This window comes from Somniosus microcephalus, chromosome 9 (assembly GCF_052327205.1).
Source record: "Somniosus microcephalus isolate GS21.2 chromosome 9, FLI_Smic_1.0, whole genome shotgun sequence".
Classification (NCBI taxonomy): domain Eukaryota; kingdom Metazoa; phylum Chordata; class Chondrichthyes; order Squaliformes; family Somniosidae; genus Somniosus; species Somniosus microcephalus.
In genome coordinates, this window is record NC_140995.1 from 44,942,237 (window position 1) to 44,957,595 (window position 15,359).

The following is a 15,359-nucleotide window of genomic DNA, read 5'->3' on the forward strand; positions in this document are numbered from 1 at the left end:
ACAAGTAAATTAGTCATCAGGCTTATTCTAGAAGTCATTGCACAATACTGCGGATGCTGGAAATCTGAAATAACAACAAATGCTGGAAATACTCAGCAGGCCAGGCAGCATCCGCGGAGAGAGAAACAGAGTTAACGTTTCAGGTCTGGGACCCTTCATCAGAACTGGAAAAAGCTGGAGATGTAACAGATATTAAGCAGGTGCAGAGACGGGGGCGGGGGGGGGGGAGGGGAGGAAGGAGTAGAAAGAACATCCTGTACTTTTGTGAGAGGCAGGAAAGATAAAATGTTGCAAATGGGAATGGCAAAAATCATACTGCATGAAAAATGGGGGCAGGGATAATTATCTGAAAGTGTTGAACTCAATGTTGAGTCCGGCAGGCTGCAAAGTGCCCAATCGAAAGATGAGGTGCTGTTCCTCGAGCTTACGTTGAGCTTCATTGGAACAATGCAATAGCCCGAGGACAGAGAGATCAGAGTGAGAGTGAAGCAGTGAATTTAAGTGACATTTATGGCGATCGGCTTTCAACAAACATCCACTACAAGCCCACCGACTCCCACAGCTACCTGGACTACACTTCCTCCCACCCCGCTTCCTGTAAGGACTCTATTCCATTCTCCCAGTTTCTCCGTCTCCGCCGCGTCTGTTCTGACGATGCCACCTTCCATACTAGTGCTTCTGACATGTCTTCCTTTTTCCTCAACTGAGGATTCCCCTCTACCGTGGTTGACACGGCCCTTGACCATGTCCGTTCTATTTCCCGCACTTCTGCTCTCACCCCTGCCCCTCCCTCCCAGAACCACGATAGGGTTCCCCTTGTCCTCACCTTTCACCCCACCAGCCTCCACATTCAACGGATCATCCTCCGCCATTTCTGCCACCTCCAACATGATCCCACCACCAAACATATCTTCCCCTCACCTCCCCTTTCAGCATTCCGAAGGGACCGCTCCCTCCGCGACACCCTGGTCCACTCCTCAATCACCCCCAACAGCCCTGCTCCTTCGCCTGGCACTTTCCCGTGCAAGCACAGGAGATGCAACACATGCCCTTTTACCTCCTCCCTTCCCACTGTCCAGGGCCCCAAACACCCCTTCCAGGTGAAACAGCGTTTTACTTGTACTTCTTGCAATTTAATATACTGTATTCGCTGCTCACGATGCGGTCTCCTCTACATTGGGGAGACCAAACGCAGATTGGGCGACCGCTTTGCGGAACACCTCCGTTCAGTCCGTACGGGTGACCCTGAGCTTCCGGTCGCCTGTCACTTTAATTCACCGCTTCACTCCCACTCTGATCTCTCTGTCCTCGGGCTATTGCATTGTTCCAATGAAGCTCAACGTAAGCTCGAGGAACAGCACCTCATCTTTCGATTGGGCACTTTGCAGCCTGCTGGACTCAACATTGAGTTCAACAATTTCAGATAATTATCCCTGCCCCCATTTTTCATGCAGTATGATTTTTGCCATTCCCATTTGCAACATTTTGGCCTAGAAATTGAGTTGACGCCGCGCCAGGGCTTTAGCGCCGGAAATTTAGCGCCAGCGCTAATTCCCTTGCGCGCGCCAAAAATTCAGTAGCGCCGCGCCCAGACGGCTGCCGGCGCTACTGGCGGGCGTGAGTGCCTCCCAATGGGCGCTGAGTGCCGCATTGCAGCGCTAATCCGGCGCTGCGGCACCCGATGCGGTGCGGCAGGCTGGGGAAGTGCAGGCCTCCTCCTCCCGTTAAGGAGGCGCTGCCTTCACCCAATCGCTGGCCGTTTGATTTTTTCAAAAATGAGCCCGGCACCTCGGACAAGTGCCGGGCTTGCAGGCCAGACGCATCTGTTCCGCGGGGGGGGGGGTGGAGGAGTCCGGGGAGGGAGGTGCGGGCAGGCGGCCGGCGGGAAAGCGGCCGGCCGCCGCGCGACCTTAATGCGCCGGCGCTAACTTGTGTAAGACTCGGTTGCCAGAGTCTTAGTTGCGGCTGCCACGGGCGAGGCGGCCGCAACTGAATTTTGGCGTTCGGGCGCATTGCCACGGCAACCGGGACGCTGCGCACACCGATGACGTCATCGGTGCCGGCGCAGCGCAACCGGCTAACGCCGATGGCAGCGCCGAAGTGAATTTCAGAAACGGCTATCATTGCGGCGCTAGGCCCTCTAGCGCCGCAAAATGGGCGCTAACCCTACTGAATTTTCAGCCCTTTATCTTTCCTGCCTCTCACAAAAGTACAGGATGTTCTTTCTACTCCTTCCTCCCCTCCCCCCCCCCCCCCCCCGTCTCTGCACCTGCTTAATATCTGTTACATCTCCAGCTTTTTCCAGTTCTGATGAAGGGTCCCAGACCTGAAACGTTAACTCTGTTTCTCTCTCCACGGATGCTGCCTGGCCTGCTGAGTATTTCCAGCATTTTCTGTTGTTATTTTTTATTATAGAAGTCATTGAATTAACTTGTACTCAAACTCTAGCTGTGACTTCAGCTAAGTGGGTCCAGTAATATTCTGCACCAAACCTACTGTTGTCCCCCCACTCCACCAGATGTAGCTACAGGTGGAACAATCCACAAGGCAGATGATCAGTGGTGAACAGATGGTGTTACGTTTTGTGGACATTCGCAGCATAGGTGTGGCACAGCGATTAAGTTTCACATAATCATGAATGGACTAAGTTCCTTATGTATACTACCCCAGGCATTTTACTTTCTATGGTAGTATAATGAAGCATAGAATGATACAGCACGGAAGGAGACCATTCGGCCCATCACGCCTGTGCCAGCTCTTTGAAAGCACTATCCAATTCATACCACTCCCCTGCTCTTTCCCCATAGCCCTGAAAATTTCGCCATTTCAAGAATATATCCAACTCCCTTCTGAAATTTACTATTGAATCTGCTTCCACCACCCTTTCAGGCAGTGCATTCCAGGTCATAGCAAGTCACTGCATTAAAAAATTCTCCTCCCTCTCACCTTTGGTTCCTTTGCCAATTATCTCAAATCTGTGTCCTCTGATTACTGACCCTCCTGCCAGTGGAAACAATTTTTCCTTATGTACTCTATCAAAACCCTTCATAATTTTGAACACCTCTATCAAATCTCCCTTTAACCTTCTCTGTTCTAATGAGAATAAGCCCAGCTTCTGTAGTCTCTCCCCATAACTGAAGTCCCTCATCCCATGTACCAGTGTGGTACGTCTTCTCTGCACCCTCTCCAAGGCCTTGACAGGCTGGAAGAAAACTGAGCTCCCAGCATAAAGCACTGGAGAATGTTGTTATTTTAAGATTCCAAAGCTACTGAGAATAACCTTTACAGTAAAAGGAAAATATGCTATGCTTGGCTATCAGTGGCAGGGTATAATAAATCCTTCCAGTGCTGAGTAGCACGTTGTCGCTCTGTGCCTACAGTTCTGCATGTAGTGACCTGCTGCCAGAGCAAAGAAATGATCTGTCCCTCTCCCACTCTGACCTCTCTATCCTTGCCCTTCTACACTGTACCAATGAAGCTCAACGAAAGCGCGAGGAACAACACCTCATCCTTCGATAAGGCACTTTACAACCTTCCGGACTCAACATTGAGTTCAACAACTTCAGATCATAACCACCGCTCCCATTTTTTCAGACAGCCGGTGCTCATAATGATTCTGCTGTTGCCATTTACACCTCCTCTGGACACATCTTTTGTTTTGTTCCTTGACCCATTCCTGCCTCCTTTCACCTTGCCTCATCATCCCTTTTGTTATTTAATCTCTCCTGCCCTCCACCTAACCACAGACCTTCCCTTTAGCTCTTTCCTCCCCTCCCTCCTTTCCCTGGCTCTGTCCTTGTTTATAAACTGTTAAATTTATAACTTCTTCCAGTTCTGATGAAAGGTCATCGACCTGAAACGTTAACTCTGTTTTTTCCTCCACAGATGCTGCCTGACCTGCTGACTGTTTCCAGCATTTTCTGTTTTTATTAAGGAAATCCTATCAGCCGACTTAAAACTGGAGACTTGTGAGCAAGTCACCCGGCAGCTAAGAATGTTGCAGGATACGAATGAAAATAGCACTGGAGTAACCACAAGTAGAGGATAATCATGATGGATAGGCTGAAATGATTCTCCTGGACTTGAACTCAGAGACAACTGCCCAAGTCTAGATATTAAGAAGTGAATGACAGAGACCGAGGATTTAATTTTCATCTTCGCATTCTGAGTGGGAATCTAGTGGAGCGAATCACCCGCCCGTTCCAATGTGTAGGTAAATACACGCCTCTTAAAAGCAATTAAAAATGCCCCCCCGCTTCCTCACACAATGCATAATATAGCGTCTCTCATGAAAACCGCATTTCCTTTTTTGATGATTTTTTTCTTTTTTGGTGCTTTTGTTGCAATTTTGAAGAAATAAAAAATTCAATGAAAAACAAATTGATTGGAAGTAGACTGGGCCTAATTGTAGTTAGTGAGGTATTGCACGGCAACATAAAAGGGTTAATGTAACTCGAAGAAAATGTCCCTGCAATGCTCTGCGATCTCATCAATTAATGCGGCAAAGGTAGTAGGAACATAGGAAACATAGGAACAGAGCCAGGCTATTCAGTCTTAGAAGAATGAGATGTCTCACTTTGTGTGTCTTTCTCTCGCACTCATGTTCATGTGAGTCTCACTCGGTCCTTTATATCGCTCTTGTGTCTCTCTCACTCTCTCCTGTACCTCTCTCTGGCTCATGCACATAGGAACAGGAGTAGGCCATTCAGCCCCTCGAGTCTGTTCTGCTATTCAATTAGATCATGGCTGATCTATATCTTAACTCCGTCTACCCGCCTTTGTTTTCTGTAATCCTTAATACCTTTGCCGACCAAAAATCTATCAATCTCAGTTTTGAAATTTAATATTGACCCCCAGCCTCAACTGTTTTTGGGGAAGAGAGTTCTAGATTTCCACTACCCTTTATGTGAAGAAGTGCTTCCTGACATCACCACAGAACAGTGCAGCTCTAAATTTAAGGTTATGTCCCCTTGTTCTAGACTCCCTTACCAGAAGAAATAGTTTCTCTCTCTCTATCAAATCCTTTAATCATCTTAAATCTTCAATCACCCCTTAATCTTCTATGCTCAAGGGAATACAAGCCTAGTCTATGCAACCTGTCCTCATAATTTAAGTCTTAGCCCTGGTATCATTCTGCACTGCACCCCCTCCAAGGCCTTCCTGAGGTGTGGTGCCCAGAACTGTGTGCAGTACTCCAGATACAGTCTAACCAGTGTTTAGACAACTGTAGCATAACTTCCACCCCTTTACCTTCCCGCCCCTTGAGATGAAGGCTAATATTCCATTAGTCTTTTTCATTATTATTTTTGCACCTGACCACTCGTGATTTCTAGTAGTGGGCTTAGGATGTGGACCTATCCAGTTTTGGGGTAAGTCTTTAAAATTGACAATTTAGTTATGTGGGGCTGCTTGTAGGAGATATTTGAGATTCATATTGTGCACCTCGCCCAAATGGGAAGGGGCCAGCCACACAGCATTCCAGTGGGATCTGAAAACCAGCCAACACCTTGATAGCTGTGGATCTGCCAACAAAGAGCTACACGCTGCCAACTCAGAGCCGAGCCTCTGTCTTTCACAGAATGAAAGACGCCAACTAAATTAGCACAGTTAGTTCCCTTGCGAGCTGTTGAGTTTGCAAATGCAATTCCATTATTTGAACTGAGATGATGTGGTTACTGTATGATGCACTACAAGTTAATGGTGTCTTTGAACTAGTCATTTCAATCTTCTGATTAAAATGGGGGGGGGGAGGGCGAAGAGAAAAAAAATCACAGTGTTACATCTCACAAGTAAAGACTGATTTATATAGCGCCAAAGGCATGACTGAAGTATCTCATGAGGTCTCGTTAACCCGTTATTACCGCAGTCTGGATGTGGGTAGACGTGCTACCGAACAGACTGGTTGCTGTGAAATTAACTGTGAATATGGCCCAATTATTGCCAGAAGCATTTTTTTTCCCACTTTGGTAGAATTCTATTCAGTCAATCAAAAAATGCATTTGAACCAAGCTTGAAATTTAAAAAAAAACTCGCGACCAGAAGTTTGGATGAGCTCAACTCTGCTGGCCATATCCTAACTCGCGTTGGCCCATCACCCCTGTGCTCGCTGACCTACATTAGCTTCGGGTCCAGCAACATCTCGGTTTTAAAATTCTCATCCTTGTTTTCAAATCCCTCCATGGTCTCGCCCCTCCCCATCTCTTTCACCTCCTCCAGCCCTACAACCCTTCAATTCAGGCCTCTTGTGCCTCTCTGATTATTATCACTCCACCATTGGGGGCTGTGCTTTCAGCTGCCTTGGCCCTGAATCATCTGATGAAAGGTCATTGACCTGAAACATTAACTCTCTCTCTCTCTCTCTCTCTCTCTCTCCACAAATGTTGCCTGCCCTGCTGAGTATTTCCAGTATTTTCTGTTTCGACTTCTAATATCTCAAAATGTAGCTCGATGTAAAATTTTGTTTGATATGCTCCTGTGAAGGGCCTTGGGATGTTTTACTATGTTAAAGGCACTATATCAATGCAACATGATGTAGTTGCTGTTGTTGCAGTCTGTCGTGATGCTTGCTGCAGCCCATGTATAGGTTTCTGCTGGTGAAAGGGTTAAAAGGTTACACATTTTGAAAGAAGCCTACCTGCGAATCCTGCATCACACCAACAAGAGAAGTGGCCTATTAAATCTGTGCAGGTAGCACCATTTTTACAAGGTAAGCTTGCACATTCATTGGTTTCCGTCTGGCAAAAGGGCCCTTCATATCCAATCATGCAGTGGCAGGTATAATTATACGTGTGATCCAGGCAGGTGCCATGCTCAGTGCACAAGTTTCCAATGCAGTCATCTATGTCAATGTCGCAGAATTGTCCTGTATATCCAGGAGGGCATATGCACCTAGGAGAAACAGGAGTACCTTTAAACACAACACGAAGAACAGCCATGTGTGAAAGCATTAACCAATGTGTTCTTTCCCTTTAATTCGCACTCTCTCCTGAAGAGGCTGACACATCTGGTGGGTAGTTCTGTGGGAGTAATCTGCCACAGATGCTTCTCCAACTGTGTGAACCCAGGTAGTGAATGCAGAAGGACTATTCCACCATTGACGGTAACACAGTCGGGCCAAATCCTGTCACCTGTCTGCACTCTCCAGTAGGGCTTGCTGGATAGCGATAAGCAATGGGAATTTGTTGGTGTTGTCCTTCCATAGCCAAGGGTGTTGATGCTAATTGTAGCACTCCTACTAGTTGAGATCCGTTATCTCATCGCAATCCATAAATGGAACCTCAGCTCTTTCCTGATTTGTACAGATGAACGCTGGTGTGTGTTCATTACCAACTGACACAATAGAGGATGTTTAACAAAGACATATTAATTGGGCACCTCTCAATAGCGAGATGCTCAAAGGGACACGGTCTTCCTCAAAAAGAAATGGGAAAACCTAGTCTCATCAACAATTAATGGTTGCACCATTTCAATTGGCATGAAAAGTATCAAAATAATTAATGGGCTCTTCAAAGCTCTTCTCAATCTGACATAAGATAACATAGAAATAACAGCATACAAACAGGTCATTCAGCCTAACCAGTCCATTCCAGCATTTATGCTCCATCGAGCCTCCTCCCATCCTTCTCCATCTAACTCTATCAGCATAACCCTCTATTCCCTTCTCCCTCATTTACTTATCTAGCCTACCCTTAAATGCAGCTATACTATTCGCCTATAGCAGTGTCAATCAGATGTCACATAATGGCAGTAACAAGAAAGGGCATCATTTATATAACTACTAACAAGATAGTAACAGAATCTAAATTGATTGAGATAAAAAAAAGAAAGGGATTGGTCACACTGTTAGGGATCCGCTACAGACCACCAAATTTCTCATCTCAGTCCTAAATGGCTGACCCCTTATTCTGAGACTGTGACCCCTAGTTCTAGACTCCCCAGCCAGGGGAAACATCCTCCCAGCATCTACCCTGTCAAGCTCCTTAAGAATTTTATAAGTTTCAATGAGATCACCTATCATTTTTCTACACTCTAGGGAATATCGGCCTAGTCTACTCAATCTCTCCTCATAGGACAATCCCCCCATCCCAGGAATCAGTCTGGTGAACCTTCATTGCACTCCCGCTATGGCAAGCATATTCTTCCTTGGGTAATGAGACCAAAACAATACACAGTACTCCAGGTGTGGTCTCACCAGGGCCCTGTATAATTGTCATAAGACTTTTTTACATTGTACTCCAATCCCTTTGTAATAAAGGCTAACATACCATTTGCTTTCCTAATTGCTTGCTGTACCTGCATGTTAACTTTCTGTGATTTATGTACAAGGACACCCAGGTCTCTCTGAATACCAACATTTTCCAGTCTCTCACCATTAAAAAAAATTCTGCTTTTCTATTTTTCCTACCAAAGTGGATAACTTCACATTTCTCCACATTATATTCCATCTGTCATGTTCTTGCCCATTCACTTAACCTGTCCATATCCCTTTGCAGCATCTTTGCGTCCGCTTCGCAGCTTACTTTCCCACCTAATTTTGTATCGTCGGCAAACTTGGATACATTACACTTGGTCCCCTCATCTAGCCATTGATATAGATTGTAAATAGCTGAGGCCAAGCACTGAACCTTGCATTACCCCACTAGTTACAGAAGGGATGGAGGTTTTACAGTGTGTACAAGACTCCTTTCTGAGCCAATATGTAAGAAGTCCAACGAGGGAGAAAGCAGTGTGGGACTAGTAATGGAAAATGAACTGGAACAGATAAGAGAAGTAAGTGTGGGAGAACATCTAGGCAATTGTGGACACAATATAATTAGGTTTTTCAAAAATGGCCTAGAATTTCCTGCAATGGCGAGATCGGCGATATACACTGTAAATTATCCCGCTTTGTGTGGTGAACTTACTCCAAAATTTCCTGGATTTGTAAATAAAATATGCCACAACCAGCATAGTGGCGAATCAGAAAGAGCACAGTACTCCAAGTGTGCTCTAGGTTCAGATTTAGATTCACAATTAAAAAAACTTTTAGTACCGTTTCCTGTGGGACCCTCATGCTAACAATATTTGGTAGTGATCTATTCATCTCTAGTGTTTCTATAAATTACTTATACCAAGTATTCATTACACATAAGGGTGGACCTCAATTCACAAGGCCTATTTCGAAGAGCCAGGACCCCCTATTCTGCTTAATAGTAGCTAGACTTCAGAAGGAATTATTTTTGTGTCGTACTGTATGTTTCAGGTTAGTTTGATCGATTGGAAACCAGGCATACAATGTCAGCCGTGGCTCAGTGAGTAATCCTCTTGCCTCTGAGTCAGAAGGTCATTGGTTGAAGTCCCACTCCAGAGACTTGAGCACAAAATCTAGACTGACACTCCCAGTACCGTACTGAGGGAGTGCTGCACTCCCAAAGCTGCTGTCTTTCAGATAAGATATTAAACCGAGGCCCCGTCTGTCCTCTCAGGTAGATGTAAAAGATCCCATGGTACTATTCAAAGAAGAGCAAGAGAGTACTAGCCAATATTTATCTCTCACCCAAAACCTAAACTGATTATCTGGTCATTTATTTCATTGTTGTTTGTGGGAGCTTGCTGTGTGCAAATTGGCTGCCACGTTTTCTACATTACAACAGTGACTACACTTCAAAAGTACGTCATTTGCTGTTAAGTGCTTTGGGACAACCTGAGATTATGAAAGGCGCTATATAAATGCAAGTCTTTCTTTCTTTAAATATTTTGCCAGGATCATTTAGTGGCGTTTCGACACCATGTGCAGACGAGACAGTTTGAATGAGGTAAATTATTGGTAAATGAGGCCATTATTTGTGAGGCGAAGTGGCAGTAATGAGAAAACGAGCTTTAATTCAGGAAATTCATGATCGCTATTGATTTGAATGAGGGAGCAGAGCTATGATAATCATCTTCTCTGTTTTAAGGGAAAAAGAAAGAACTTACATTTCTATAGCATCCATGTCAGGATGTCCCAAAGTGCTTTACAGCCGATGACATACTTTTGAAGTGTAGTTGTTGTTGTAGCGTAGGGAAAAGCAGCAGCCAACTTGTGCACAACAAGATCCCACAAACAGCAATGTGAGAATGACCAGAATCTGTTTTAGTAATGTTGATGAGGGATAAATATTGGTCAGGACACCGGGGATAACTCCTCTGCTCTTCTTCAAAATAGTGCCATGGAATCTTTTACATTAACAAGAGAGGGCAGACAGAGCCTCGGTTTAATGTCTCATTCAAAAGACGGCACATCCGACAGTGCAGCACTCCCTCAGTACTGCACTGGGAGTGTCGGTCTATTTTACTCAGAGCAGTGAGAATGTGGTTCTTGATGCCACATGGAGTGTGAAACAGATAACATTGATGCATTTAAGGGAGGTTAATGCATACCTTGGGGAGAAGTGAATAGAGAGAGACGGAGGGCAGAGCTGGAAGAGGCAATTGGAGTGAGAGGAAGTTTGTGTTGGGTATAAACACTGGCATAGACCAGTTGGACCTGTGTCTCTGCTGTGTATGCTATGCAATTCTCTTTTTAAAAAAGAAAAAATGCATTTAATGCAACAAAGATCAAACCTTAAAAATGAGCATTTCAAGTACTGCAGACTTTGTTTCTATTATTACATTGTCTGGGTTAAAGAAAAGGAATCATTTTGTTAAGAAGAAAGTTCTAATGTCCAGTAATAGGCAAATGGACGCAAAGGCAACATTTTGGAAAGGACAGACATATTCCTTCTTCTAATATTCCTTCTTTTGGTTGGCACAGCAACTCATCAGGGAGCTGCCTGCCAGAGCAACGATGCTCTGATTAGTGAGAGCTGATCTGGCTGTGAGCTACAAGGAAGCTGCATGAGATTGAAAAGGGAAATTAAAAAAAAAAACTGTCTGGAATGAGAAAAAGAAAATCAGATATGGAGGGAGAGGCTTGTGACTCTAATGAATGGAAGTTATACATCGTGTCTAGCTTGATAGGGAAGAAAAATAGTAAAAATGAGGATGACGTATGTTTTTAATTTTTAAAAATGAAAATCGACATCAATATCCAAAGAGCGAATAGAATACTACATTGGTATAGAAGCACTCCTATGTTTATTTTGTTTTTTTAGAAAGGCCTTATAATTCCACCACCAATGTCCTCATCTTAAAGAATGTCTAATACTCCCATCACACCTGTCTTTGTCAAGCTCCAATGGTTCCCTATGGTCCAGTGAATTGACTTTCTTGCTTTCAAATCCCTCTATGCTCTCAGCCCACCACACCACAGTTTTGCCCTTTCTTTCTTTCTTTTTCCTCTCTGCTCCTGAATAATGTACCATTACATAGAATGTACAGCACAGAAACAGGCCATTTGGCCCAACTGGCCCAAGCCGGTGTTTATGCTCCACACGAGCCTCCTCCCACCTTACTTCATCTCACCTTATCAACATAACCTTCTATTCCTTTCTCCCTCCTGTGTTTATCTAGCTTCCCCTTAAATACATCTATACTATTCAGCTCAACTACTCCATGTGTTAGCGAGTTCCACATTCTAACCATTCTCTGGGTAAAGAAGTTTCTCCTGAATTCTCTTTTGCCCTTGTTTCTTTCCTCCACTTTATAAAGTACGTTGCGACCTCATTCTGTATGGCAGGAGATCTGTAGAAATCTAAGTTATTGGCCCGTATTTTCCAATCAGAGGCTTCCTGCATGCGGAGGCCTCCGATCTGGATAAAATCTATGCCCTTACCTGAGGGCTCCGGAGGTCTGGACATTTCCAATCCTGGGCCTCTGCTCTGCGAAATGCGCAGGGCCCAGGTATCCCAGGGGCGCATGTGGTTCGCAAGCGTCCCTGGGATCACGTGGGCCATGGGGAACCAATGAAAGAAGCAAATCTCCCTTCACACTTTTGACAGCTTAGACCTGTCAAAAGTCTGAATGGGGATCACTGAAAAAACACATCAAAACATTAAATACAATTTTTTAAATCACGTTTTTAAAATTAGCTAAAATTACATTAAATTAAATTTTAAATAAAACTTTAATTTTTTTTAATTATAAATGAGTGAAGAAAAAATTATTTTTTTACTTTTTTAAACTCTTATGCTGGTAAAAGCAGGAGGCCTGCTTTTACCAGGCGTAAGATTTTTAAAGGTTTTCAGCGGGCGGAGGTTCTCCACGGCAGTCAAGAGGATTCTTGTCAGAGCGGAAGTGCCGGATTTCAGCGCATGCACTTCGCATGCCTGAAACCAGCACTTGCGAGGTCCCTACGGGTGTGTACACAGCTCGTACACACCCGTAGGCATCGGAAAATATGAGCCATAGTTGTATAATTCTCACCTGTAAAATATTCCAGCAATTTAAAACGAGCTGAAATGCCTCAACATTTAACATCGAACTATGGTGAGGCCTAATTGTTTGAAATGAGTCCAAACTAATTGTAATAAAGACAAGTTGTGGATGATTAACTTAGGCTGGAATACAGAATAAAGAATCCTCTGTTACCCATCAAATGGATGTCGGTGCACGTCTCCTGCTGTCAGTTTTATTAGCCTTTCAAACGAACCAAAGCAGTGACAGGATCGGACAAAGTCAACATGGATTTACAAAAGGTAAATCATGCTTGACTAATCTACTGGAATTTTTTGAGGATGTAACTGGTAAAATAGATAAGGGAGAACCAGTGGATGTGGTGTATTTGGACTTTCAGAAGGCTTTCGATAAGGTCCCACACAAGAGATTAGCGTGCAAAATTAAGGCACATGGGATTGGGGGCAAGGTATTGACTTGGATAGAGAACTGGTTGGCGGACAGAAAGCAAAGAGTTGGAATAAACGGGTCGTTTTCCGAGTGGCAGGCAGTGACTAGTGGGGTACCGCAAGGATCGGTCCTAGGACCCCAGCTGTTCACAATATATATTAATGATCTGGATGAGGGAATTGGATGTAATATCTCCAAATTTGCAGACGACACAAAGCTGGGCGGGAGGGTAAGCTGCGAGGAGGATGTCGGGAAAATCCAGTACGATTTGGACAGGTTGGGTGATTGGGCAGAAACATGGCAAATGCACTATAATGTGGATAAATGTGAGGTTATCCACTTTGGTGGCAAAAACAGGAAGGCAGATTATTATTTGAATGGCAATAGATTGGGAGAAGGGGAAGTGCAAAGAGACCTGGGTGTCCTTGTGCACCAGTCGCTGAAGGTAAGCATGCAGGTGCAGCAGGCGGTTAAGAAGGCAAATGGTATGTTGGCTTTCGTAGCAAGAGGGTTCGAGTACAGGAACAAGGATGTCTTGCTACAGTTGTACAGGGCCTTGGTGAGACCGCACCTTGAGTATTGTGTGCAGTTTTGGTCACCATACCTGAGGAAGGACGTTCTTGCCATGGAGGGAGTGCAGCGAAGATTCACCAGGCTGATACCTGGGATGGCAGGAATGACGTATGAGGAGAGATTGTGTCGATTGGGCTTATACTCACTGGAGTTTAGAGGATTGAGAGGGGACCTCATCGAGACCTATAAAATTCTGTCAGGTCTGGACAGACTAGATGCAGGAAGGATGTTTCTGATGGCCGGGGAGTCCAGAACCAGGGGTCATAGTCTAAGGATAAGGGGTAAGCCATTTAGGACTGAAATGAGGAGGAATTTCTTCACCCAGAGAGTGGTGAACCTGTGGAATTCTCTGCCACAGAGGGCGGTGGAGGCCAGTTCATTAAATATATTCAAGAAAGAGTTGGATATGTTTCTTGAGGCTGAAGGGATCAAGGGATATGGGGAAAAGGCGGGGACAGGGTACTGAGTTTGGATGATCAGCCATGATCACATTGAATGGCGGAGCAGGCTCGAAGGGCCGAATGGCCTACTCCTGCTCCTATCTTCTATGTTTCTATGTTTCTATGAGAACATAGGAGCAGGAGTCGGCCATACAGCTCCTCAAGCCTGTTCCGACATTCAATCAGATCATGGCTGATTCCATCTACCTGCCTTGGTTCTGTAACCCTTAATGCTTTTGCCCAACAAAAATCTATGGGGCAAAAATTGGGTTGCGCACCCTTTGGGGCGCTAACTTCGCTGGGGCGCTACTTTCAGCGCTCTGAAAAAATTAGCGCTCCCCGCGCACCAAATTCAGTGGTAGCGCCCCAAGAGGGAGGTGGGGCGCTACTGGAAGCACCCTGCCTCCCTCTTGGGGCGTTGTGAGTGACTATCATGGCGCTACGTGCCATAGTGCCATGCTCTGCGGCACATCGCGCCACGGTACTGCAGGCCTTCCTCCCCTTATTAAAGGGGAGGGGCCTAGCGCAGCGTGACCCAGGGCCCAGCTGGGCCACCAGGGATCGCAGTGCTGCCAAAAGAGCCCGGCACTCAAATGAAGTGCCGGGCTCACGGAATGCAACCAGCACTCCACAGGGGGCTGCACAGAAGACGGGGACGGCAGAGTGGGCAGGTGCTGGCAGGTGGCCAGCAACAAAAATGGCCGCCCGGCACCTCCCCTTTAATTTGCGCCGCCCCGGCCGCAGGTAGGCCCCACTGATCCTGTTGGACATAGCGTCCGGCGGCGCTACCGAAGATTGCGGCCGGGGCGCAAGCGGGGCGCTGCACATGGCGATTACGTCATCGCCGGCTGCGCAGCGCCGCAGGGCGCTAACGGTTACTGCCACCGCTAACCTCCCACTGAATTTCGCGGGAGGCATTGGAAGCGCTGCGCCCAGGCGCTAGTTGCTTTGCACCCCATTAGCGCCCTCTTAGGGCACTAACAGGAGGCGCAAAGCAACCGAATTTTTCTCCATATTAAGCTGAGGAGGGAGATGAAGAGAATTTTTTTTTAGCAGCGAGTTGTTGTGATCAGGAATGCACTGCCTGAAAGGGCGGTGGAAGCAGATTCAATAATAGCTTTCAAAAGGGAATTGGATAATTACTTGAAAAGGAAAAGTTTGCAGGGCTATGGGGAAAGGGCAGGGAAGCGGGACTAATTGGATAGCTCTTACACAGGCACGATGGGCCGAATGGCCTCCTTCTGTGCTGCAAGATTCTATAATTCTGTTGCACTGTCAAACCAGTCTCAATCTACCTCTGCAGCAGACTTCAGTTCCCATCTGCAAACTGACCAGGTGCACATCACAGTACTTACATAGCAATTACAACATCGAAACAGGCCATTTGGCCCATCCAGTCCATGTTGGCATTTATCCTCCACACCAGCAGTAGTCCTAATCCCACGTGCCCGCTCTGTTCCCATATCCCTTCATCCCTGTTTTGTCATATGAGTACATTTGACTCAAGTGGATTACTAAAAGGCAAGCCTTAATGGTTTTACTCAGTGGCATCTGAAATTCCAATATGCACAGTGCTTTTTCTATAAAAGGACTGATTAACATTAA

The 15,359-nt window shown here is 45.7% G+C and overlaps 1 protein-coding gene across 11 annotated transcripts in view; it reads right to left on the reverse strand.

Annotated features, from left to right (window-relative positions):
• The window catches only part of LOC147112361 (protein eyes shut homolog), a 2,879,641-nt gene that overhangs the window by 1,291,360 nt on the left and 1,572,922 nt on the right, over window positions 1-15,359 (reverse strand). For all 11 annotated transcript variants that reach the window (XM_085996555.1, XM_085996552.1, XM_085996547.1 and 8 more), the window contains one exon: window positions 6,635-6,888. In XM_085996555.1, the coding sequence (XP_085852681.1) occupies window positions 6,635-6,888 (254 nt within the window). The remainder of the gene's footprint in view (window positions 1-6,634; window positions 6,889-15,359) is intronic.